General features: G+C 45.8%; 1 protein-coding gene across 1 annotated transcript in view; it reads left to right on the forward strand.

The window, feature by feature from the left end:
• The first annotated feature begins 11,046 nt into the window (after positions 1–11,046).
• STAC2 (SH3 and cysteine rich domain 2) overlaps positions 11,047–25,212 on the forward strand; it is a 170,665-nt gene continuing 156,499 nt past the window's right edge. Inside the window, exon 1 of the mRNA XM_069237460.1 lies at positions 11,047–12,677. Within this exon, the coding sequence (XP_069093561.1) occupies positions 12,588–12,677 (90 nt within the window). The 5' untranslated portion in view covers positions 11,047–12,587. The remainder of the gene's footprint in view (positions 12,678–25,212) is intronic.

Genomic DNA, 25,212 nt, shown 5'->3' on the forward strand with positions numbered 1-25,212 from the left:
ACTCCGGCCTCCGTGCACTTCCGGCGGAAATCCTTTGTGCACAGTCCAGCCTGGGTCCACGGCACTCTAACCTGCATTGCACAACCTCCTAAGTTGTCCTTCGGCGGTGTGGGACTCCTTTGTGCAACTTCGGGTGAGCACCGTTTCACTCCACTTTGTAGTGCCTTTTCCAGCACTTCTGCGGGTGCTGCCTGCTTTTGAGAGGGCTCCTTGTCTTGCTCGACGCCCCCTCTGTCCCCAGACGCAATTGGCGACATCCTGGTCCCTCCTGGGCCACAGCAGCATCCAAAAACCCTAACCGCACGATTTGCAGCTAGCAAGGCTTGTTGGCGGTCTTTCTTCAGGAAAACACTTCTGCACGACTCTCCACGGCGTGAGGGATCCTTCCTCTAAAGGGGAAGTTCCTAGCCCTTGTCGTCCCTGCAGAATCTTCAGCTTCTACTGTCCAGTAGCAGCTTCTTTGCACCCACAGCTGGCATTTCCTGGGCATCTGCCCATCTCCGACTTGCTTGTGACTTTTGGACTTGGTCCCCTTGTTCCACAGGTACCCTCGTTTGGAAATCCATCGTTGTTGCATTGCTGATTTGTGTCTTTCCTGCAGAATTCCCCTATCACGACTTCTATGTCCTTTGGGGAACTTTAGTGCACTTTGCACTCACTTTTCAGGGTCTTGGGGTGGGCTATTTTTCTAACCCTAACTGTTTTCTTACAGTCCCAGCGACCCTCTACAAGGTCACATAGGTTTGGGGTCCATTTGTGGTTCGCATTCCACTTTTGGAGTATATGGTTTGTGTTGCCCCTATCCCTATGTGTCCCCATTGCATCCTATTGTAACTATACATTGTTTGCACTGTTTTCTAATACTATTACTGCGTATATTGGTATTGTGTACATATATCTTGTGTATATTTGCTATCCTCATACTGAGGGTACTCACTGAGATACTTTTGGCATATTGTCTTAAAAATAAAGTACCTTTATTTTTACTATATCTGTGTATTGTGTTTTCTTATGATATTGTGCATATGACACTAGTGGTACTGTAGGAGCTTCACTCGTCTCCTAGTTCAGCCTAAGCTTCTCCGCTAAGCTACCATTATCTATCAGCCTAAGCTGCTAGACACCCTATACACTAATAAGGGTTAACTGGGCCTGGTGCAAGGTGTAAGTACCCCTTGGTACTCACTACAAGCCAGTCCAGCCTCCTACATTGGTTGTGCAGTGGTGGGATAAGTGCTCTGTAACTACTTACCACTTTTGTCATTGTACTTTTCATAAGAGAAAAATATACAAAACAAGTTCAGTGTATGTACACCTAACCAAAAAGTTTTGCATTTCTTTTCTCACTTCTTTTCTAAAGTGCTGAAAAGTACCTCTAACTTTCTAAAAAGTTCTTAAAAAGTTTTAAAAGTTTTTTTTCTGTCTTTCTAAAAGTTCTGAAAAACTTTTTTTCTTTTTCTATCACTTAAACACTTTCTAAAAATGTCTGGCACAGGCAAAACTGTTGATCTGTCCAAACTTGCTTATGATCACCTTAGCTGGAAAGGAGCAAGGAGTCTCTGCATAGAAAGAGGTTTAAGTGTAAGGAAGAATCATTATAGAGAACTGTTAGTGAATATGCTTGTTGAACAGGATAAGGCCACAGCTGGCACTCCTGTTGAAAAGTTAGCTGATGGTTCCCACTCTGACTCTGGGGCACCCCTAGCTAAAGAAGTGGGAGGGGAACTTCCAAGCCTGCCCCCTAGCAGACAACCTAGCATAGTTGGAACTGATGTTGAGTCACATCATACAGATAGTGTGGTCTCACATCACAGTAAGAGTATTCCTTCTCATCATTGTAGAAGTGCTGTTTCTGTGAGCCAAGCTGTTAGGGTGCCATCTGTTAGGGACAGGTCAGCTTCTGTTCTATCTCAGCATACTTCTGTCTCTAGACATGCCTCACCCACCCACCCTGATGACAGAGTGTTAGAAAGGGAGCTGAATAGATTGAGAGTGGAACAAACCAGACTGAAGCTCAAGAAGCAACAGCTGGATTTGGATAGGCAGTCCTTAGAGGTGGAAAGGGAAAGACAGAAATTGGGTTTAGAAACCCATGGTGGCAGCAGCAGTATTCCCCATAGTCATCCTGCAAAAGAGCATGATTCCAGGAATCTGCACAAGATAGTTCCTCCTTATAAGGAGGGGGATGACATGAACAAGTGGTTTGTTGCACTTGAGAGGGCCTGTGTTGTACAGGATGTCCCTCAAAGGCAGTGGGCTGCTATCCTATGGCTATCATTTAGTGGAAAGGGTAGGGATAGGCTCCTTACTGAGAAAGAAAGTGATGCCAATAATTTTGCAGTTCTTAAGAATGCACTCCTAGATGGTTATGGCTTAACCACTGAACAGTACAGGATGAAGTTCAGAGAAACCAAAAAGGAGTCTTCACAAGACTGGGTAGACTTTGTTGACCATTCAGTGAAGGCCTTGGAGGGGTGGTTACATGGCAGTAAAGTGACTGACTATGAAAGCCTATATAACATAATCCTGAGAGAGCATATACTTAATAATTGTGTGTCTGATTTGTTGCACCAGTATCTAGTGGACTCAGATCTGACCTCTCCCCAAAAATTGGGAAAGAAGGCAGACAAATGGGTCAGAACAAGAGTGAACAGAAAAGTTCATACAGGTGGTGACAAGGAGGGCAAGAAGAAAGATGGTGAAAAATCTCAAGATAAGCATGGGGATAAGGGTAAAACCAAAGATCCCACTTCAAATCTTAAACACTCTTCAGAGGGTGGGGATAAAACAAATTCTTCCTCTTCTTCTCAACCTACACAATTTAAAAAGCCTTGGTGCTTTGTGTGTAAAAACAGAGGCCATAGGCCAGGGGATAAGTCCTGTCCAGGTAAACCCCCTGAGCCTACCACCACTAATACATCAAGCTCTAGTGCCCCTAGCAGTAGTGGTACTGCTGGCAACAGTCAAGTTAAGGGTGTAGTTGGGTTCACTTATGGGTCCATAATAGAAACTGGGGTAGTTAGTCCCAAGACAGTTTCTGTCACACCTAGTGGCATTGGCCTTGCCACACTGGCTGCTTGTCCCCTTACAATGGATAAGTACAGGCAGACAGTTTCAATAAATGGTGTTGAGGCCTTGGCCTACAGGGACACAGGTGCCAGTATCACTTTGGTGACTGAAAACCTAGTGCATCCTGAACAACACATCATTGGACAACAGTATACAATTATTGATGTCCATAACTCCACTAAGTTTCTTCCCTTAGCTATAATTCAGTTTAGTTGGGGTGGAGTTACTGGCCCTAAGCAGGTGGTGGTATCACCTAGCTTACCTGTAGACTGTCTCTTAGGTAATGACCTAGAGGCCTCAGGTTGGGCTGATGTAGAGTTTTATGCCCATGCAGCCATGCTGGGCATCCCTGAGGAATTGTTCCCTCTCATTTCTACTGAAATGAAAAAGCAAAGGAGAGAAGGCCTGAAAACTCAGGATCCCTCTCCATCAACAGGTAAAAAGGGTATCACAGTATCCCCTAACCACCCTACCATTCAGGATACCATTCCTGTGGTGGGAGAAACCTCTCCTGGGGTGGCACCTGTTCCAAGGGAATCATCAGCTGGCAAAGCTGGACTCCCTGAGGTAGAGGTACCTCTCTGTGGGATAACTAACATTGGTGAGAAAAAGAGCACCATTTTAGTTAACATGGAGCATCCCTCCAACCCTCCCAGAGAAACTTTAGTGCAGAAACCCTGCACTGCCTCACAACACTTAGGACAGCATCCCTGCCCTAGTGTGGAGCTCATAGGACAGCATCCCTGCCCTGCTCCAACTCAAGAGAAACAGCATTCCTGTTCTCTCTTCCAGCCATATGGACAAAGTTTTTGCCCAGCTATGGCTTTTCTGAGACAGCATCCCTGTCTGGCATTTCCATCACTACAAATAGGTTCAGTGGACAATTCCCACTGCTCTAAACTAAAACTTACTGATAGAAACTCTGAAAATACATCTTCACATTGTTGCTTAGCTAAAAAACTTCAAACAGGGTGGTTTACATCCCCACAGGGAAGTAACCATATAGTGGATGATAAAGGGAGTAACCAGTCTATTGCAGAGCTACTCTCTACTTATCACCACTTAGACAATAAAGTCTCAACTGGCCAAGGTTAGCCTTATTGTCCTTCGTTTGGGGGGGGGGGGTTGTGTGAGAAAGTAGCCTCTTTCTAGCCTTGTTACCCCCACTTTTGGCCTGTTTGTGAGTGTATGTCAGGGTGTTTTCACTGTCTCACTGGGATCCTGCTAGCCAGGGCCCAGTGCTCATAGTGAAAACCCTATGTTTTCAGTATGTTTGTTATGTGTCACTGGGACCCTGCTAGTCAGGACCCCAGTGCTCATAAGTTTGTGGCCTATATGTATGTGTTCCCTGTGTGGTGCCTAACTGTCTCACTGAGGCTCTGCTAACCAGAACCTCAGTGGTTATGCTCTCTCTGTACAAATTGTCACTAACAGGCTAGTGACCAATTTCACCAATTTACATTGGCATACTGGAACACCCTTATAATTCCCTAGTATATGGTACTGAGGTACCCAGGGTATTGGGTTTCCAGGAGATCCCTATGGGCTGCAGCATTTCTTTTGCCACCCATAGGGAGCTCTGACAATTCTTACACAGGCCTGCCACTGCAGCCTGAGTGAAATAACGTCCACGTTATTTCACAGCCATTTTACACTGCACTTAAGTAACTTATAAGTCACCTATATGTCTAACCTTTACCTGGTAAAGGTGGGGTGCTAAGTTACTTAGTGTGTGGGCACCCTGGCACTAGCCAAGGTGCCCCCACATTGTTCAGGGCCAATTCCCCGGACTTTGTGAGTGTGGGGACACCATTACACGCGTGCACTACATATAGGTCACTACCTATATGTTGCTTCACAATGGTAACCCCGAATATGGCCATGTAACATGTCTATGATCATGGAATTGCCCCCTCTATACCATCCTGGCATAGTTGGCACAATCCCATGATCCCACGGGTCTCTAGCACAGACCCTGGTACTGCCAAACTGCCTTTCCCGGGGTTTCACTGCAGCTGCTGCTGCTGCCAACCCCTCAGACAGGTTTCTGCCCTCCTGGGGTCCAGCCAGGCTTGGCCCAGGAAGGCAGAACAAAGGACTTCCTCAGAGAGAGGGTGTTACACCCTCTCCCTTTGGAAAATGGTGTTAGGGCTGGGGAGGAGTAGCCTCCCCCAGCCTCTGGAAATGCTTTCATGGGCACACATGGTGCCCATTTCTGCATAAGCCAGTCTACACTGGTTCAGGGACCCCTCAGCCCTGCTCTGGCGCGAAACTGGACAAAGGAAAGGGGAGTGACCACTCCCCTGACCTGCACCTCCCCTGGGAGGTGCCCAGAGCCCCTCCAGTGCGCTCCAGACCTCTGCCATCTTGGAAACAGAGGTGCTGGCACACTGGACTGCTCTGAGTGGCCAGTGCCAGCAGGTGACGTCAGAGACTCCTTCTGATAGGCTCCTTCAGGTGTTGCTAGCCTATCCTCTCTCCTAAGTAGCCAAACCCTCTTTTCTGGCTATTTAGGGTCTCTGTCTTTGGGAATTCCTTAGATAACGAATGCAAGAGCTCATCCGAGTTCCTCTGCATCTCTCTCTTCACCTTCTGCCAAGGAATCGACTGCTGACCGCGCTGGAAGCCTGCAAAACTGCAACAAAGTAGCAAAGACGACTACTGCAACTCTGTAACGCTGATCCTGCCGCCTTCTCGACTGCTTTCCTGGTGGTGCATGCAGTGGGGGTAGTCTGCCTCCTCTCTGCACTAGAAGCTCCGAAGAAATCTCCTGTGGGTCGACGGAATCGTCCCCCTGCAACCGCAGGCACCAAAGAACTGCATCACCAGTACCCTGGGTCTCCTCTCAGCACGACGAGCGAGGTCCCTTGAATCCAGCAACTCTGTCCAAGTGACTCCCACAGTCCAGTGACTCTTCAGTCCAAGTTTGGTGGAGGTAAGTCCTTGCCTCCCCACGCCAGACTGCATTGCTGGGAACCGCGACTTTTGCAGCTACTCCGGCCTCCGTGCACTTCCGGCGGAAATCCTTTGTGCACAGTCCAGCCTGGGTCCACGGCACTCTAACCTGCATTGCACAACCTCCTAAGTTGTCCTTCGGCGGAGTGGTACTCCTTTGTGCAACTTCGGGTGAGCACCATTTCGCTCCACTTCGTAGTGCCTGTTCCGGCACTTCTGCGGGTGCTGCCTGCTTCTGAGAGGGCTCCTTGTCTTGCTCGATGCCCCTTCTGTCCCCAGACGCAATTGGCGACATTCTGGTCCCTCCTGGGCCACAGCAGCATCCAAAAACCCTAACCGCATGATTTGCAGCTAGCAAGGCTTGTTGGAGGTCTTTCTTCAGGAAAATACTTCTGCACGATTCTCCACGGTGTGTGGTATCCGTCCTCCAAAGGGGAAGTTCCTAGCCCTTGTCGTTTGTGCAGAATCTTCAGCTTCCACTGTCCAGTAGCAGCTTCTTTGCACCCACAGCTGGCATTTCCTGGGCATCTGCCCATCTCCGACTTGCTTGTGACTTTTGGACTTGGTCCCCTTGTTCCACAGGTACCCTCGTTTGGAAATCCATCGTTGTTGCATTGCTGATTTGTGTCTTTCCTGCAGAATTCCCCTATCACGATTTCTATGTCCTTTGGGGAACTTTAGTGCACTTTGCACTCACTTTTCAGGGTCTTGGGGTGGGCTATTTTTCTAACCCTAACTGTTTTCTTACAGTCCCAGCGACCCTCTACAAGGTCACATAGGTTTGGGGTCCATTCGTGGTTCGCATTCCACTTTTGGAGTATATGGTTTGTGTTGCCCCTATCCCTATGTGTCCCCATTGCATCCTATTGTAACTATACATTGTTTGCACTGTTTTCTAATACTATTACTGCATATTTTGGTATTGTGTACATATATCTTGTGTATATTTGCTATCCTCATACTGAGGGTACTCACTGAGATACTTTTGGCATATTGTCATAAAAATAAAGTACCTTTATTTTTACTATATCTGTGTATTGTGTTTTCTTATGATATTGTGCATATGACACTAGTGGTACTGTAGGAGCTTCACTCGTCTCCTAGTTCAGCCTAAGCTGCTCTGCTAAGCTACCATTATCTATCAGCCTATGCTGCTAGACACCCTATACACTAATAAGGGATAACTGGGCCTGGTGCAAGGTGTAAGTACCCCTTGGTACTCACTACAAGCCAGTCCAGCCTCCTACAAGCGCACTCTGGAAGCCACTTAGATCTCAATTACTTTCTTGACTGATATCACTTCTGTGTGTATGTCAAAGAATTCTCCCATAGTTTCTTGCATTTTGAATTTGAGTATTGACTTGCAGTTCTTTAGAATCTTCGGTCTCGTACCTGTAGAATATATGCAGGTGGTTGTTGATGTCTATATCCGCCTCATGCTTTGATTTTTCACATTTCTTTGTGGCAGCCCATGAATGTGGATTTACTATGTTTTAAGTCCCTAGTGTACCTTTTCTGAGCGAGGCAAGCACTTTTGTGTGCTAAAATCTTCTTGAGTGCAACAGAGTTTACAAATCTCCAAAGAAGAGGAGTTTTTGAGTTAACCCATGTGTTAATCAATGACACAAAGATGACATTAGGAACGTTCTCAGGATGTGCTCAAGATCTAACTTTTGTCCCACCTCTAGATTTTCTTCCAGCGCACTGAAACCTACAAGAAATCCAGGCATAATCAGTCCTTGGCAAGAACTCCAACTCTTTGTTCTTCGAGGACACACATTCTGAGGTCAGTACCTATCTAAGACATTCCCATGTATGTGATTGGGACTTGCTAATCATTGTGTAAGTCACACAGCCACCAAATGGCTCGGAAAGGACCTAACCCTTATGTTGCAATTCTGTCAGTCCCAGGAATCACAGTCAGCCATAACCATTATGACTGATTATGCCACATTAACCAGTTTATCAGTTCTGTGGACTTATCTTCATACACAGAACTAGCTCCATTGACACATACTATCATCCAGTTACATTTTACAGCTTGGCTTGATTGATGCCCAGACATACCAACCCTAAATGAGGCTTTCCTGAAATATTGATAAAAGAATATTTTAAATGAAAAACAAATTACAATCAAGTGTTTTCATTCTCAAGCGTAGGCCTGTAACAAATAAAGTAGAACCAACCATTGTGAACATATTGTATTCTGTCAACACAGAACTAATAATCGGTTTGTAGTAGAGAATTGTGACTATTTTCTGCAGCCCTAAAATATTGTTCACTTTTACACATTATATAGTTGATGTTCTTTTGGAACCTGAGATGCATACCCTGACCACTCAAACCCTCTTTAGTGTTGTTACTCTCCGGTTACTTTGCACTATTTTAACCAGTATCAGTATTAATAATACCAATATTTCTGCTGATACCAATATTTAATTCAACGTAAGTACACTATTCGTTGTTACAGCCTACACCTTCTTTTCCCAGGTAGTGGAGGTAGTTGCGACTGTTATTCATTGGACCTTTCGAAGGACTTTGCAAATGCGACTGCAGTTGGTTCTCAGAAATTGCTCTCTCTTGAAAGCAGAGTTGTCTCTACTGCATTTGTCCTATGAGTGACCTTAGTAAATGACGCGCTACATGTTTGTGATATTAGCTAGGTTGGGTGTGGGTGTGAGAATCTGCAAAATCCAACGCTTTGCAGCTTTGTGTCAACCTTTAAAGTTCTGCTAGCTGCTCCCAATGTTATCATAACACTTGGCTGGCACTCAGGGCTGAAAGCCCCCACACTGTTGGGGTTAGTACCCCTCTCCCGAGGAACTGAACTTCCTGTTTTCTGGAAAACCGATGTGGCTCGTAATTATGGCCGCATTTCCCCAGGGCCACTCATGTCTAAGGACAGCTCGTAAGTGGAAGGGGACAGGGGAACTCGCCTCAATGGGCAGCCTGTTTCCTGCAACATGAAATCTAGCCCTTCCTAGCTGGGACAACTGGCCACAGGGGCTCACAGTCATGTAACGGTAAGCTTCACCCTGGAGAGGTGGGGCTGAGTCAGGAAACTTTACTTAACTCCAGGAAGACCAAAGGTTCACAACTCTGTGTACCAAGTTTAAGCTTTACACACTCAAAGATGAGTGTCATATGGTGAATGTGCCAGGCGCTCGTAAGAGAAATGTAAGGGTTGTACAAAGAGTACAGTTTGGAAAGGCTACATTTAAAAGTCTGAAATCTGTTACATTAAGAGTATTCCTACATTTGGAAGAAATTTCAAACTATTTCGAGATTTACAAAGGATTCCCAGAGCACACCTGAAATCTATGTGAGAGGTAGGTTTCTGGATTACTTCAGTGCATTTTATTTACTCAAGCAGAATTTCTACGAGATGGAAAATTTGACATGTGTAAACATGATACAAATCTATTTTTCTTCCGCAAATACATATTTTTTTCTAATGAAGAACCCATTGAGTGATTCTTCAAAATGAGTTATCTATCTATTATGTAAGAAGCAAACAAAACTGTTTCACTAATTTTTCTCCGATGCAAAATTTAATAACGAAGAGGAAAGAAAGATAAAATAAAAAAGATAACAAAGAAGTGAAAGGCCAAGACATGAAGACACAGATTTAAGAGGGCCTAGCGCCTCCTTGCGCCACATTAGTGTCATTTATTTTGACACTAATGTGGCCCAATGAGGCCAAAATCACTGCGCCAGATGTACAAAGTAACTCAATGCATTCATTGCGCCACTTTGTAACCCCTTGATCCACATTATGGCTGTGCCAGGGAAAATGTATGCAAGAGGCCGTTCCCCCATTAGGGGGGGGGGGGGGGCAAAAAAATGGTGCAAAGAAAACTAAAAGATTTATTTGCGCGAAATTTTCCACAATTTTTAACATCTGCTCAGGCATTAAAAGGAGGCACACCATTAGTTACAATGGGCCCCATGTACTGTTAGAGTTAGCGCCAAAATTTTGCTGCTAACCCTGGACAGTACATCAATAGCATCACAAATTCTGACCACTATTGCCCCCTACCCTGCGCCATGGTGTGCCGTATTTTAAATATAGCACACACATGGTGGTGGAAGGGGGACACTAAGGAACATAAGTAAGGTGGTTCTGCATTGGGTGCAGCACCACTTTTCTTAAATCTGCCCCGAAGTGTGGAAGAAATGATCCAAGACTGAATTAAAAATTAAAATATAGAAAAAGACAGCGAAAGTAAATAAAACAAAAATAAAGAACAGAAGAAAATACAAAAAGACAGAGTGAAAGAGGAGACAAAAGAAAACTAAGTCGTACACAAACCAAGTAATTAAGAAGCAAATGAAGGGATATTGGAAAAAAGAAAATGTGAAAGAAATATTTAAAAAAAGAAAAAATACAGAAAAGGAAATATAGCGTGAATTAAAAAATACAAGAGATCAAAGAAGAAAAAAAGGAAAAGAGAAGAAAGATGAGATTGAAAAGAATAAAAAGAACGTAAAGAAGAAAGTGAAAAAACGAAAATAAAGGAAGATAAAAAGAACACAAGAAAAAGAAGAGAACAAAAGGTAAAAGTGAATGAGATGTAACACTGGAGAGCCAATAAGAAGAGGAGCAAGAAATAGTAATGACCTATAAAGAAGAAGAACAGAAGGAAATACAACAAAAGGAAGAACAAATGAAAAAAAGCTATAGAAAGAAATGAAGAGAGAAAAAGAGGCCATAAATTGAGACAAAAAGAAAACGACGATTGCAAAAAAACACGCAAAAGAAATGGAAAGAAAAACGATTAGGAAAAAAATCCAGAGCAAATGATACAACGGAGGAATGCGGTGCAGGTGGATGAGTCCAGGGTTACGAGTGCTGCAGTGAATTTACTCTCTGTTTTACTCTCCTCTCGGAGCCCCGCCCACTCCTCCTGGGCGAGCCAATGAGAGGGCGCGGTGCGTGCGGGAACTGGTATGCGTCACGCGGAGGCTAGTGCACAGGGCGGGGCCTGACAGGCTCCTAAATCAAAGTTACAACTGATGTACAAGCCGCAGAGCCTGGAAGACGCGGCATCAGAGAGTAGAGGACCACGGAGGGGCAGCATCAGGCGCAGGCGGGGAAAGGCAGCATCAGGACCAGGGAGGCTGGGAACAGAGAACCGCAGCATCAAGGGCGCCCCCCACCCGGGTGCGAGATCACGGGTTCAGGCACCAGGAGGTGCATCCATCCGTCCTCGTTGCACAAGTACCTCAGTGAGAGCTGGGGACCCAGACAAGCGCCTAGAGCCTCTCATTTGTGAGAAGCAGCACCCTTCGCCGCTGGGAGAAAGGAGTGGCGCCCCCAGCCCACCGACCTCAGGGTGTGAGGACGGAGTGGTGGGCGCACCCACGGTGGGACTGACCCAACTGACAGGAGACAGCATTTTCTACAAGGAACCACCCACAGGATTCACTGGCCACGAAAGGAGACGAGCAGGCACTGTTCTAGCGCTTCACTGTACACATGGCGGGCACGGAAGAAGCTGGAGGCCAGGCGCTATCTCTCCAACTCGCCCGGTGCTGAAAGAGGAGAAAATCAGGCACTGCTGCTCAAACCATTGCATCTGGCACTGAAAGGAGACGGCGCTGCTATTGCAAGCCATTGTACAACTAACACGGAGCGGGGAGAGGACCAGGCATAGTACCTGCAAGTCACTGGGAACTAAACGAAGTGTGCTAGGCAGTCTGACCTCCGGACGTTGACAAAGAAGGGAACCAGGCACTGCGCTGCACACTCACTGCATACAAGGCACTGAACGAGAGGACCGCACATTGTTACTACACCTCCGTGCGCACCTGGTTCTAAGAAAGGGGAGATCCGGACTCTGTCCCTGCAACTCCGTGTGCACCGAGCACTGAAAGAAGAAAGAACAGGCACAGTCCCTACAAGTCTAGGAGGTGGGGAGCAGGCGTCCTTGCAATCTACCTGCAACTTTCGGTGTAGAGAACTGGGCACTGTCCTTGAAACTCGCCTGGTACTGAAGTAGGAGGGGGCTGGACACAGTCCTTGCAGTTTACCTGGCACTGAGGGTGAACAGAGCTTGGCACTGTCCTTAAAACTCACCTGGTACCGAAGTAGGAGGGGGCCAGACACAGTCCTCGCAGTTCACCAGGCACTGAACGAGGAAAGGGCCAGGCACTGTTCCTCGAACCTCATTGTACACCTGGCACTGCGAAGCAAGCCCCTCTGCCTTGAAAGCCATCCCACACCTGACAGTGAGTGTGGGTGGGGCCAAACGCTGCCACTGCAAATAGTTGTACTCACTCCACTGAGAGAAGGCAAGAACTCTCCAACCAGCCGTACACCTGGAACGGAGGGCTCGGAACCGGCACCGGAAGTGCCCCCTCTCCTGTAAACCGAATAGTCAGCGCGCACTACAAACCAGAGCGCCGGGTCCTACCCGAGCCAGGAGGATCGGAGGCAGCCCGCGACTCCTTGGTTTGGGCTTGAACTTACTCTACTGCATTCCTGTACGGAGAGTGCTGCTGGAAGCCTGAAGGCACTGGGATCACAGCAGACCCCCGTGGGACCCCTGGACCCGGAAGCCATGACAGAGATCACAGAGAAGGACCCCGAGCAGCAGGACGCTGAGGTGCATCGGTCGCCCGGCAACATGGGCCACCTGCCCGAGACCAAGGTAAGATGACGTTAGCCCTGCATGTGGTAATGCACATCAATACGGAACCATATAGTACATATTTTATTTATATTTATGATGGTGGGCACAGTAGAGTTCTGTATTTCTGTAGAGCGTTGAGAGACTCAATTTTAGGCCATAAAGCTCTAAAATGACTTCCAATATCCTTTTTATATATGGTTGGGGGTACTTTATTCCTTATAATACCTGGATATCCCCAATAGATAACGAAATGGATATTTCGCACATAGCGCTGTATATTTAGTGTAGCATCAACACAGTGGGGATTTTTTTTAGAATATATTACAACAAGCAATCTCACAACTATTATAGCTGCTTTTGACTAGTACATATTTTGGGGTAGAGGTTACCCAGACCATGAGGTCTACCCTTTTGCTACTTACAACATAGCTGAAATAGATATTACAGCCGTCCCGCTGCTCCTTGTGTGAACGACAAAGGTCAGTAACATCTGTGACCAGCATACATGGGTGTGGTGGGAGTAGATGTCAGGGAGCATGATAATCAGGGGGTGTTTTGGGCTCTTTGGTTACTTCTGTACCTATGTTCCGGTTTTGACAGGCTGCCTAGCAGTGCTTAATTGGTGCGTGTTGTTTCCGGTGCTGAGCACCTGCAGTTATTTTTGAGTGCCAGCACTTATTTTTCTGCCTCAAGCATTTACTGCGAGCAAAAGACACACGTGGGAAAGACGGACGAAGAGAAAATAGAAAAGGCGTCACAATAGAAGAAAGCAGAAAGCTGCAAGAGTGAGCGAAGGGGTAATTTTAAGAGGCTCGAGATTTCTTCAGGATTACTCTGCCTCAGTATTCCGTGTTCGCACATTTAATTGCAGCAGCCGCGTATTTAAGAGGAGAGCTTTGGGCACCAGCACGTTTTTATTTACAAATTAATCACTGCTGCCTAGCATCTGGGCTTGGAGGAGACAGAGGGATTTCACAGCACATAACGGTGCCTGAATTCATTATCCTTGTTTAAACAGGTTCCTTAGTCCCCCTCTGTTTTAAAATTCACAATTTGATTGGCCACCATAAGGAATTCAACGCTGGGTACTGGAAAGGGAAAGTTTTCAGATTACTCAAATCTAATGATTGTCTAAGAAGGCTCTCCAGGCAAACAACGGCGTGCAGGAGCCGCCCTTTCAAGCAAAAAAGGTGCGGGTTCTGTATTCGCCTCAAAGGAGTACATTGTTAAAACCAAGCGACCGGAGACCTCCACGTGCAACAATGTGGTTACATGTGTGCGCGAGGGCCAAACAGGTAGGATGCTGAGAAACTGACTAGACATGCAAATGCGGGGCACTGGTCGCATAGCCAGAGGCGTGGGGCCCAGGGGGCAGCAAACCAAAGAAGAAACTTTAAAACACAGGAGCATACAGGGAGACACTGAATTTAAAATAACTCAGGCTTTTGGAGCTGAATAAATGAGCCATGTTTGTCAGCTGGGAATTTACACATTTAATCATTGTTTTGAATTTCTCAGATATTCGCAGTTTCTAGGCAGAGATGTCTAGTTCAGACAGCCGGAGTTGGGATTTGATCCGGGCTCCATAGCTTGGAACTACCAACAGCTTGGCCACTAGCGCACGTCTTCCCATTGCCAGCCCCTTCCATGGACTGGCACTGCCTCCTTCCTGAATCCCGCAGCTAGAGAATGGGGCTTGAAATGCACACATGGGACCCCTCCCCCACGCTTTCTTCTAATTGGTGGTTAGGACTGGCCAGTACACCTAGAATTAAACACTACAGGCCACCCACGCAAATAATAAAAGATCTTACAATTTTCTACAGCTGGTTAAAATACCATTTACTCAACCCTTCACAAGCAAAGTGACATGCACTTCAATTGTGGTCTAGATGCTACCAGGGGCCAGCACCTACTTGTACAGATTCCTCTGATATAAAGGGGCGTGGCTGCAAAGTTATCAGATTTTTTTTTTGTAAAACTGGAATTGCGCTTTGCTGTTCCTCCCATTGGAAACAGCACCGGATTGAATTTCATGCAAGGACTGTTGGAATCAGTTGAATGGAGATCCCTGCTGAAGCCCAGCTCTGGTGGTGAAAATACATTTGTGAGCTGTGTGGGCGAACGGGCATATCCCTCACACAGTCCCGAGAATACTGACGGCAGTGCACTAGAGAAGAATACACGAGTGTTTCCTTATCTAGCAATGAGAGTGACGTCAAGGGAGGTTCACACGGCAGAGACCGATGACAGTGACTTTAAGGGATGTAGAGACCAATGAGAGTGACTTCAAAGGAAGTTCACATGGTAGAAACCACTGAGAGTGATGACAAGGGACGTTCATATGGTAGAGACCAGCAGGAGTGACAGCAAGGGACGTTCACATGGTAGAAACCACTGAGAGTGATGACAAGGGAAGTTCACATGGTAGAAACCAGCAGGAGTGACATCAAGGGCAGTTCACATGGTAGAAACCACTGAGAGTGACTTCAAAGGAAGTTCACATGGTAGAAACCACTGAGAGTGATGACAAGGGACGTTCATATGGTAGAGATCGATGACAGTGACATCAAGGGACGTTCACATGGTAGAGACCACTGAGAGTGATGACAAGGGAAGTTCATATGGTAGAGACCAATGAGAGTGACATCATGTGAACTTCATTGGTAAAGACCCATTTGAGTGGTGTCGAGGGAAGTTCACATGGTATAGACCAATGAGAGTTAGTCAAGGGAAGTTCACATAGTAGAGACCCCTGACAGTGCCATCAAGGGGTGTAGAGACCAATGAGAGTGACGTCAAAGGAAGTTCACATAGTAGAAACCAATGAGAGTGACATCAAGGGACATTCACATGGTAGAGACCAATGAGAGTGACATCAAGGGACATTCACATGGTAGACACCACTGAGAGTGACATCAAGGGACATTCACATGGTAGAGACCACTGAGAGTGACGTCAAAGGACATTCACATGGTAGACACCAATGAGAGTGGTATCAAGGGACATTCACATGGTAGAGACCAGCAGGAGTGACATCAAGGGACATTCACATGGTAGACACCAATGAGAGTGACATCAAGGGACATTCACATGGTAGAGACCACTGAGAGTGACATCAAGGGACGTTCACATGGTAGAAACCACTGAGAGTGACTTCAAAGGAAGTTCACATGGTAGAAACCACTGAGAGTGATGACAAGGGACGTTCATATGGTAGAGATCGATGAGAGTGACATCATGTGAACTTCATTGGTAAAGACCCATTAGAGTGGTGTCGAGGGAAGTTCACATGGTATAGACCAATGAGAGTTAGTCAAGGGAAGTTCACATAGTAGAAACCACTGAGAGTGACTTCAAAGGAAGTTCACATGGTAGAGACCACTGAGAGTGATGACAAGGGAAGTTCACATGGTAGAAACCAGCAGGAGTGACATCAAGGGCAGTTCACATGGTAGAAACCACTGAGAGTGACTTCAAAGGAAGTTCACATGGTAGAAACCACTGAGAGTGATGACAAGGGACGTTCATATGGTAGAGACCAGCAGGAGTGACAGCAAGGGACGTTCACATGGTAGAGATCGATGAGAGTGACATCATGTGAACTTCATTGGTAAAGACCCATTAGAGTGGTGTCGAGGGAAGTTCACATGGTATAGACCAATGAGAGTTAGTCAAGGGAAGTTCACATAGTAGAGACCCCTGACAGTGCCATCAAGGGGTGTAGAGACCAATGAGAGTGACATCAAGGGACCTTCACATGGTAGAAACCACTGAGAGTGACATCAAGGGACATTCACATGGTAGACACCAATGAGAGTGGTATCAAGGGACATTCACATGGTAGAGACCAGCAGGAGTGACATCAAGGGACGTGCACATGGTAGAGACCAATGAGAGTGACGTCAAAGGAAGTTCACATGGTAGAAACCACTGAGAGTGACATCAAGGGACATTCACATGGTAGACACCAATGAGAGTGGTATCAAGGGACATTCACATGGTAGAGACCAGCAGGAGTGACATCAAGGGACGTGCACATGGTAGAGACCAATGAGAGTGACGTCAAAGGAAGTTCACATGGTAGACACCACTGAGAGTGACATCAAGGGACATTCACATGGTAGAAACCACTGAGAGTGACATCAAGGGACATTCACATGGTAGACACCACTGAGAGTGACATCAAGGGACATTCACATGGTAGACACCAATGAGAGTGGTATCAAGGGACATTCACATGGTAGAGACCAGCAGGAGTGACATCAAGGGACGTGCACATGGTAGAGACCAATGAGAGTGACGTCAAAGGAAGTTCACATGGTAGAAACCACTGAGAGTGACATCAAGGGACATTCACATGGTAGAGACCAGCATGAGTGACAGAAAGGGACGTTCACATGGTAGAGACCAATGAGAGTGACGTCACAGGAAGTTCACATGGTAGAGACCAGCAGGAGTGACATCAAGGGACATTCACATGGTAGACACCAATGAGAGTGACATCAAGGGACATTCACATGGTAGAGACCACTGAGAGTGACATCAAGGGACATTCACATGGTAGAGACCACTGAGAGTGACGTCAAGGGACATTCACATGGTAGACACCACTGAGAGTGACATCAAGGGACATTCACATGGTAGACACCACTGAGAGTGACATCAAGGGACATTCACATGGTAGACACCAATGAGAGTGGTATCAAGGGAAGTTCACATGGTAGAGACCAGCAGGAGTGACATCAAGGGCAGTTCACATGGTAGAGACCAGCAGGAGTGACAGCAAGGGACGTTCACATGGTAGAGACCAATGAGAGTGACGTCACAGGAAGTTCACATGGTAGACACACATATGAAAAGAGAAATCTTACGTGCCTGGAAGTCACCTTCGTCTCTTTACAGCACATATCCTCCTCCCAAGAAACGCAAAGGCAAAGTCAGTGGTTACGTTTTAAACCTTTAATATGACTAACCATCTGGCCTTCAGGAGAGCCTAAGGGACGTTTCATCCAAACCTTCCGCTAATAACTCAGGTCTTCCCCTCGCCAAAATGCTCAAAGGGCGCCTGGAGGCAGCCTCACACTGCGCAAGACGCTATTAATAACTATTATAAAAACACCACCGGTAATGAACATATTATTGCTGACTGCAATTATCCTCAACCCCAGAAACATAGCACATTACAGGCAGCGACTGATAGCAAACCTAGCTTTTATTAGGATTTTACTGGCTTCATCCGTCATCAGAGCAAGGCCTTTAAAACGTTCTTACTGGGTATCTGACTCCAGAACGTTTTGATATAATGTATTATGGGCTATCTCTGACGTCAGAGCTAGCCTAATATTCTGGTACAGTAACCATCTAATGTGAGAACCACCTTGGCATCCTTATACAGGCGACCTCTGTCATCAGCCAGCCATTCAAGGCTCGAGGCTTTCCAGGGCTGAATGTCTGGCTCGGCTCCTGGCTCCGCCCTTGTCACGAGGACTCACGAGCCAGTATAGAGCTAAGCCAAGCAACCCAGGCACCCTCTTTTTACCCCATCTTAACCTGTGAGTTTTGCATTTATTGAACATAGAGTAGCATATAAGGTCGTGAACTACACGAACTCAAAGCATTACTCTTTGGTGGAAATATGACATATTCATTCAGTGGATAAACTAGGAAACCTGTGTTCAAATCCTGGCTCCCCAGTTGACAAAGATGTGTGATCCTAGACAAATCAATGAAGTGTAAACTCTGACTAGTTTGAAGGGATTTACTTCCGATTAAGAGCGTTATGAAAACCTGTCTTGTGTATGAGTTTACAGAGAACAATATCTCTCCAAATAAAGCTAGTGGTCGCCTATACAGTGCCCTTGACAAAGTAACATCTCTTGGTTTAATCACGGCATTGTTACCTGAGCATTGAGGGGAGGGGCGGGGTGGAAATGTCATGTTTAGGAACTATTACTTTTAGCAGATATCACTGGTAGTGATGGAATGCACTAAAGTGAAACTAGCATGTAAGAAATAACCTATTTGTAAACTGAAAGAGCTACATATCGTGCTCTGCAGGAGAATGGTTGTAGTGTTACCACGTCCAATCTGTTTGGCACCGAAAACTAATCTAGAACATTTGGTCGGCTCCGGCTCAGCCCTCCCTAGGAACTTCCGGGCTTGTCCACCACTAATGCAAAGCACACAATAAATTATTACAGCTTACCTTTGCCATCAAAACTAAACGCTAACAAATTACGGTTGGCTACCTCTGATGTCTGAGGCAGCATTGGAAATACCAAGAAATACTTCCTCCCCTCAGTGCTTAATTTGACCCAGTGGTTGATGGGGGGGCACTCAGTTTTGGAGACTTGAACATATTTTTCCTCAGCAGATATTGGCAGTGAGCAAGAGAGGTAAGACACCCAAACGGGATGGAGGATTAGATTAGACAGAAACACTACCACAATTAATTACAGATTAAGCACCGCGTATCCTCATTTTATAATAGCGTCCCCGCTCCTCAGTTCGGCTGGCACCAGACTTGTCAGAAGTTTTTGCGACGTCCTGGGTAAAAACGTCATGTGGGGCCTCTGGGCGCTTCTTCTCTCTCTGACAGGTGCCACAAGCACATGTTTCTAGCTAAATGAACTCCAGTCTCCAGGTGAGAGAAAACATGGTGCGTGGCGCTGCACGCGAGCTGTCCCTTTATTAATGAAGGAGTGCTTTGCTTAAAAATCAATACATAACTTTTGCTGGGGCAGATTGGGGCCCAGGGAAGACGCATTATGGCAGCCATGGGCGACACATATATGTTATGTTTCCTCTTTCATGCATACATGATGCTATGGTAAGGCAGCTCGTCCCTGGATAACCCCTCTCCAACACCTCTACCCCGTACACCCCTGGTGGTGCTCAGGCATAATATAATGTGAGTTGGTAAAGGGTTTTACGGGTACTCAATATTTGCTATAACGTTGAGCATCTATATAGTGCAATGTATTGCTTCTTGGCACTTAAATAACAAATGTTATTATTACCCAGTCCAGCTGCACTCATTAACCAATCCAGTTGCAGTTCATCGACCTCTGTAGGATGTTTACCATACTAGGACTGAAGCCTCGGGCAGGGATATTACACACAGATTGAAATTACACACAGGAGTCGCGGAACCGACTGAGCTTTTGCGGAACAAAGGCATCAAGTAGAAGGCGCTGTCTGCATTTTACTGTGCTGTGTCTTGGTCCTTGGATTTTTAAAGTGCTTTTTCGGACCCACGAGAGCACCAGGTCCCATGGTCGTCGTGCGCCTACTGCAAAGTGTGCTACGTCCAAGCGCTACAGATGCTCGTTCCTCCGCAGAGCCCAGCGAGCTCCGCAGCAGCGTTGGCAGCAGGGTCCTCGTCTCCTGCGGAGATTGCTGCATGCGGCAGGGCTGGCGCCTGGCCAAAGGGGGCGGATGGAAAGGACGGAGGGGGCTGCGGGGGCTCCAGAGGGTGGGGTGTGCTGGCATCCCCGTCACTCTGGCCTGGGCGCTCCTGCGCATCGAGAGGAGCGGTGCCAACAGGAACATGGCTCCGCTGTTCCAGCCTTTATAGCCGTCACGTAACCTCAGTTATGATGCGGATGAAACACACCCAGGCCCGTGGCCAGGCAGCGAGTGCTGCAGTGCTGGGGTAGTGCTGAACGGCGCAGTATTATGCGGCACGCCTCTCTTGCGCAAGTGTGCGGGCATCGAGGACAGAGCTGGAGGCCAGCCTGGTCCGCGGTGCGGCGCGGATGGGCTGTGCTCCTCTGCACCCCTGCGCCCGGTGTGGGGGCTGCAGTGCTTCATTTGTAAATAAAGAGGTGCCGGTGCTCAAAGCCCATCTCTTAAACACGAGGCTGCTGTAATTAAATCTGCCAGCACTGAATACTGAGGCAGCGTAATCCTGAAGCCATCTCGGGCCTCTTCAATCCATTTACGGCCACCCCTGCCCCTTCAGCTCATCCTGCAACTTTCTACTTTCTCCCTTTATGACGCTTTTTAGTTTTTCCTAATTCCGTCTTTCCCATGTGTGTCTTTTGCTCGCAGCAAATGCTTGAGGCATAAGAATAAGCCCCGGCCCTCACAATTAAGTGCCTGTGCTCAGCACTGGAAACAACAAGCACAAATTAAGCACTGGGGGGCTGTCCGGCTCGTGGGCGTCTTTACTGTGTGTTGGGCTCCAATCTGTCCCTTACTGTCCCATGGAGTGTAAAGACCCATTGCTGATGTGTGCCCTCTGCACCTCCACAGTCCCTGCCTGTCCCTTACTGTCCGTGGGGGTGTAAAGATATGCTGGTGATCAGTGGTATAACAAAGGTCCCCGCAGTTCCCGAGGTGAGGGGGAGGCTGTGGGAGGGAACAGGGACTCCATGGGGCCCCCTCAGTACAGTACACTGTGCTCGGCCGCAGGCCCCTGACTGGTTCAATGGTGGAGGAGGCCCCCCTCAAGGTACCTTGCAAGGGGGCCCCTTAAGCTTTGCTACACCAATGCTGCTGATGTGTGCCCCCCCTCTGCAGTTCCTGCCTGTCCGTTACTGTCCATAGGAGTGTAAATAAAGGATGCTGGTGTGTGCCCTCCACTCCCTCTACAGTCTCTGCCTGCCCCTTACTGTCCCATGGAGTGTAAATACATGCTGCTGATGTGTGCCCTCCGCCCCTCTACAGTCCCTGCCTGCCCCTTGCTGTCTGTGGGAGTGTAAAGAGACTCTGCTGATGTGTGCCCCCCCGCCTCTACCGTCCGTGCTTGTTCCTCACTGTCCCACGGAGTGTAAAGATACCCTGCTGCTGATCTGTGCCCCCGCCTCTCTACAGGCCCTGCCTGTCCCTTACTGTCCGTAGGAGCGTAAAGAAACGCTGCTGATGTGTTCCCTTTTCCGCTTTGCAGTCCCCACCTGTCCCTTAATGTCCCATGGAGTGTAAAGACACACTGCTGATATGTGCCCTCCGCCCTTCTGCAGTCCCTTACTCTCCATATGAGTGTAAAGAAATGCTGCACAATATGTGCCCCCGCCCCTTTCCTACTTGTCTACTCCAGTGTGCTGCCTCCTAGGTATTTAGACAGGCCCTGTCTGCTGCTCTACTCCTGTGTGCTGCCATCTCAGTCTCCTGTAAAGTTCGTGGACTACAGATCTACCCCTGTGTAATGCCTTCCTATTAGCCTGTTGTGAAGAAATTTCACACCCTCCTTATGGTGAATAAAAGAACCATCTGCATTCCATGACAACACTCCATTCAAGACTCAGGTCTGCTCTAACTACTCTCAGCATCATGTAAACTCTGAAAGGTTCCACTGACTACCACATGTCACAGCATCTTGAATTCTCCGACCTGCTCACAAAACCATATATCTACCTCCTTATGAAATAACTAAAGAACCACATAATGCTAACACAGATTAATTTTGGCATGTGATACAAAAAACATTTGATTTTATAACTACCTCTGTCAGTTCTACTTTGCTTCGATAGTTATGTTTTTTTAACGTTCTGACAGCTTTCAGGAAGATCCGCATCACGTACACTGTATTTCACAATCATCTTTATGTTGGAAATGTGAGAGCCCTCTGTTTTAATAGCATTGCTGAAAACCTCCACAACTTTCATAGGTCTACTACATTTGGAAAATGTCTCAAGACATCTGGAAGCCTTGACTCTGACTAAATCACCAACATTTACCTTAAATGTTTGTATGGCATTCCTTTGGTCTAAATATTCTTTTCTCGTCACCAGTTTCTCCTTTTCCTTCATTCTCTATGTTCCCCCTTATCAACATCATCAAAACTCTTTCCTTCGTTCATCCATAAAGGGCACAACATGGTGTTAGCTTCCTGCCCTCTAAATAATTTAAAAGAATTGAGGCCTCTGGTACCATGTGGTGTGACCTTATATGCTTCAATCCAATTTCTCATCTCTAATTTCCAGTGCATACCACCATTCGTAACTAACTGAAAATGTTTTAAAGTTCTTTCGAGCCTTTCCACCATTTCATTCGCCACTGGATGGAACAAAGAACAGCTTTTATGTATTATCCACCTCTTATTCAAAAATGTGTTATTTCCATAGAGGTAAATTGCACTTCAGTGTCAGTGAGTATTGTCTTGGGAAAACCTACCATAATAAGAGACAGAAGATTAATAACATTCTTAGTATTTATACCATTAACAATTTTGACCTCTGGCCATCTTGAAAACATATATACCAAGACCAATGTGCACTGTCCCTACTGTCCCTGAATCCTACTTCTTAAAGGTCCAACAGTCATCAAACAGCCACAACATCCCAGGTCTTAAGAAGCAAATGTCTTATAATCATGTGTTGTTCTGTTGTTCTCTATGTCTTATCAATTTGTGAACATTCTACACTCTTCCTTATAACTTTCTGAAACTGTTTGTCTAACCCTAGATACCAAAAACATAACCATACTCTTTCTTTCATCTTGCATATACCCGTATGTCCTTTTTTAGCAATTTCTCACAAATGGAGCCCAGTGGGTTTAAGCTTGTTCACCTTTATCTTAGTCCTCAACTTACTGATAATTCATTGTTTACATTCCAATACGCTGATATGCCTTCTTCCTCACACATCTTCTTCAACTTCCAGCAATTTTTAAGCAGCTGAATATTTTTGTAAAGAATACTACCCTTGTCTAGGTCGTACCACCACTCTGTGAAACCAACTCGTATAATACAATTGTTTTCATCGTATTCTTCCTCCCTAACTAGGACCTCTTCTTTTATATCTCCCACTCCCCTCTCATTAACTAATGCTGACCAGCAATCAGCTACATTACATCTCCCTGGTTTATACCTTACTTCAAACTCATAATCCTGTAATTATACAACTTATTTACTTGTTCTGCTTGATTAACTCTCAATCCCCCCTTTTTTTTTTTAGAAAAACTTCATGAAGAGGCTTATGGTCTGCATTCACTCTACATTTAGTAGTCCAAACACATTTTCTTTATATCCAAAGTCTATACTTTTCTTTCTGTCACTGAATATGTTTCCCTATATCCTTTAAACGTTGTGAAAAAACATTCTGGTATTTTCAATATTTCCATTTCTTCGAATAAGTGCAGCCAATAAACACTTTCTGCTAGTATCGGTCCATATTATGTTGTCATTATCAGGACAATAGCTCTGTAGACATTGTGCCCCTTCCATCTACCCATTCAACTCGGTAAATTATTTTCCACACTCAGCATTCCACTTAAAACCCACTTTCTTCTTAAGCAACATCCTTTTTCCAGCAGTTTTCCCTGATAACCTAATTACAAATTTAACATAAAAATGTCACCTATCCTAAGAAGGAGGAAAGCTCACCCTTATTTCAGGGAGCCAACACAGCACTATTGGTCTTAATAGGTGTGTTTGTAGATTTCATCCCACTTTTAGATAATGTGTGCTCTGTGAAACTTACATCTTGAAACTTTCTGAGTTGGACCCGTCTCCTTCAATCTGCTCAAAACAGTTCTTACCCTTGTATCATGGTCTCCAGTTGAACTACCATGTACCAAAATGTCATCTTGGTACACATGTACACCTTTATTATCTCTTAAAATATCTCTCATTGCCCTCTGAAAAACGGAAGCAGCTGAAATTAATTCAAAGGGTGTCCTTCTAAATCTAAAGGGTTCCATCGGGAGTTTTGAGTGAGTCATAGTTCATTGAACTTCATGTAAACATATCCGATAGTATGCTGATGCTAAGTTAAGGGTATAAAACCTCTTGGCATCACCCATCATGCTTAACAACTCATTAATGCCCAGATTGTGAAATCTGTCAACAGCCACACAGATCTACACATAACCCTACATCACTGTTGTTCTTGTTTGCTATCACCTCTTGTTCTAACTATTCTGTCCCTTCGCCTCTTTCAATAACTCCTGACATCTCTAGTATCCTCAATTCTGGTGTCACCACATTCCTTACCTGTATTGTTATATCAATTAATTTACCCACAAAAGGAACATCTCTTTTTTAAATCTAACTTTATGCATATACCCTTTAAGACACCATAATCTTCTGCTAAAAACCTCTGGTAACTCCTCATGAAAGTCAGCTCTAATCTCTTCTTTTTGACGATTACATTAAGATGAACTATTTTCTTCAGGATAAACTGGGGTTCAGAATTGGCACATAACACTGTTCCAATACTGCTTTGATGAAATCAACTAGTAACGGTATCACACTCTACTGCTACATACATCTTCTCGGCTGCTAGCGTTCTTTTATACTCCAATACAACATTAAAATAACCCATCATTGTTGTAGGATTGCCCCCGTATCCATTAGGCTTTCTGTCAGGTTTATGAAGAGCAACATTTTCATTGATTGCATTCATAAATGCCTTTTGTGAAATGATGGTACGTTTAGCTTTTAAATCAAATAACATTTGTATCGTCTTCTCTTCAACAAGCACCTCATTGTGAGTGCCCTCATTCGTCTTTCCAATTATCTGTAAAGCTATCCCCTCAAAACCATTTTCCGCCTTCCCAATTTCATTTTTCCCCTTTCATGTCTTTATTTTAACAAAACTTGATTACA

Source organism: Pleurodeles waltl, chromosome 6, assembly GCF_031143425.1.
Source record: "Pleurodeles waltl isolate 20211129_DDA chromosome 6, aPleWal1.hap1.20221129, whole genome shotgun sequence".
Lineage (NCBI taxonomy): Eukaryota > Metazoa > Chordata > Amphibia > Caudata > Salamandridae > Pleurodeles > Pleurodeles waltl.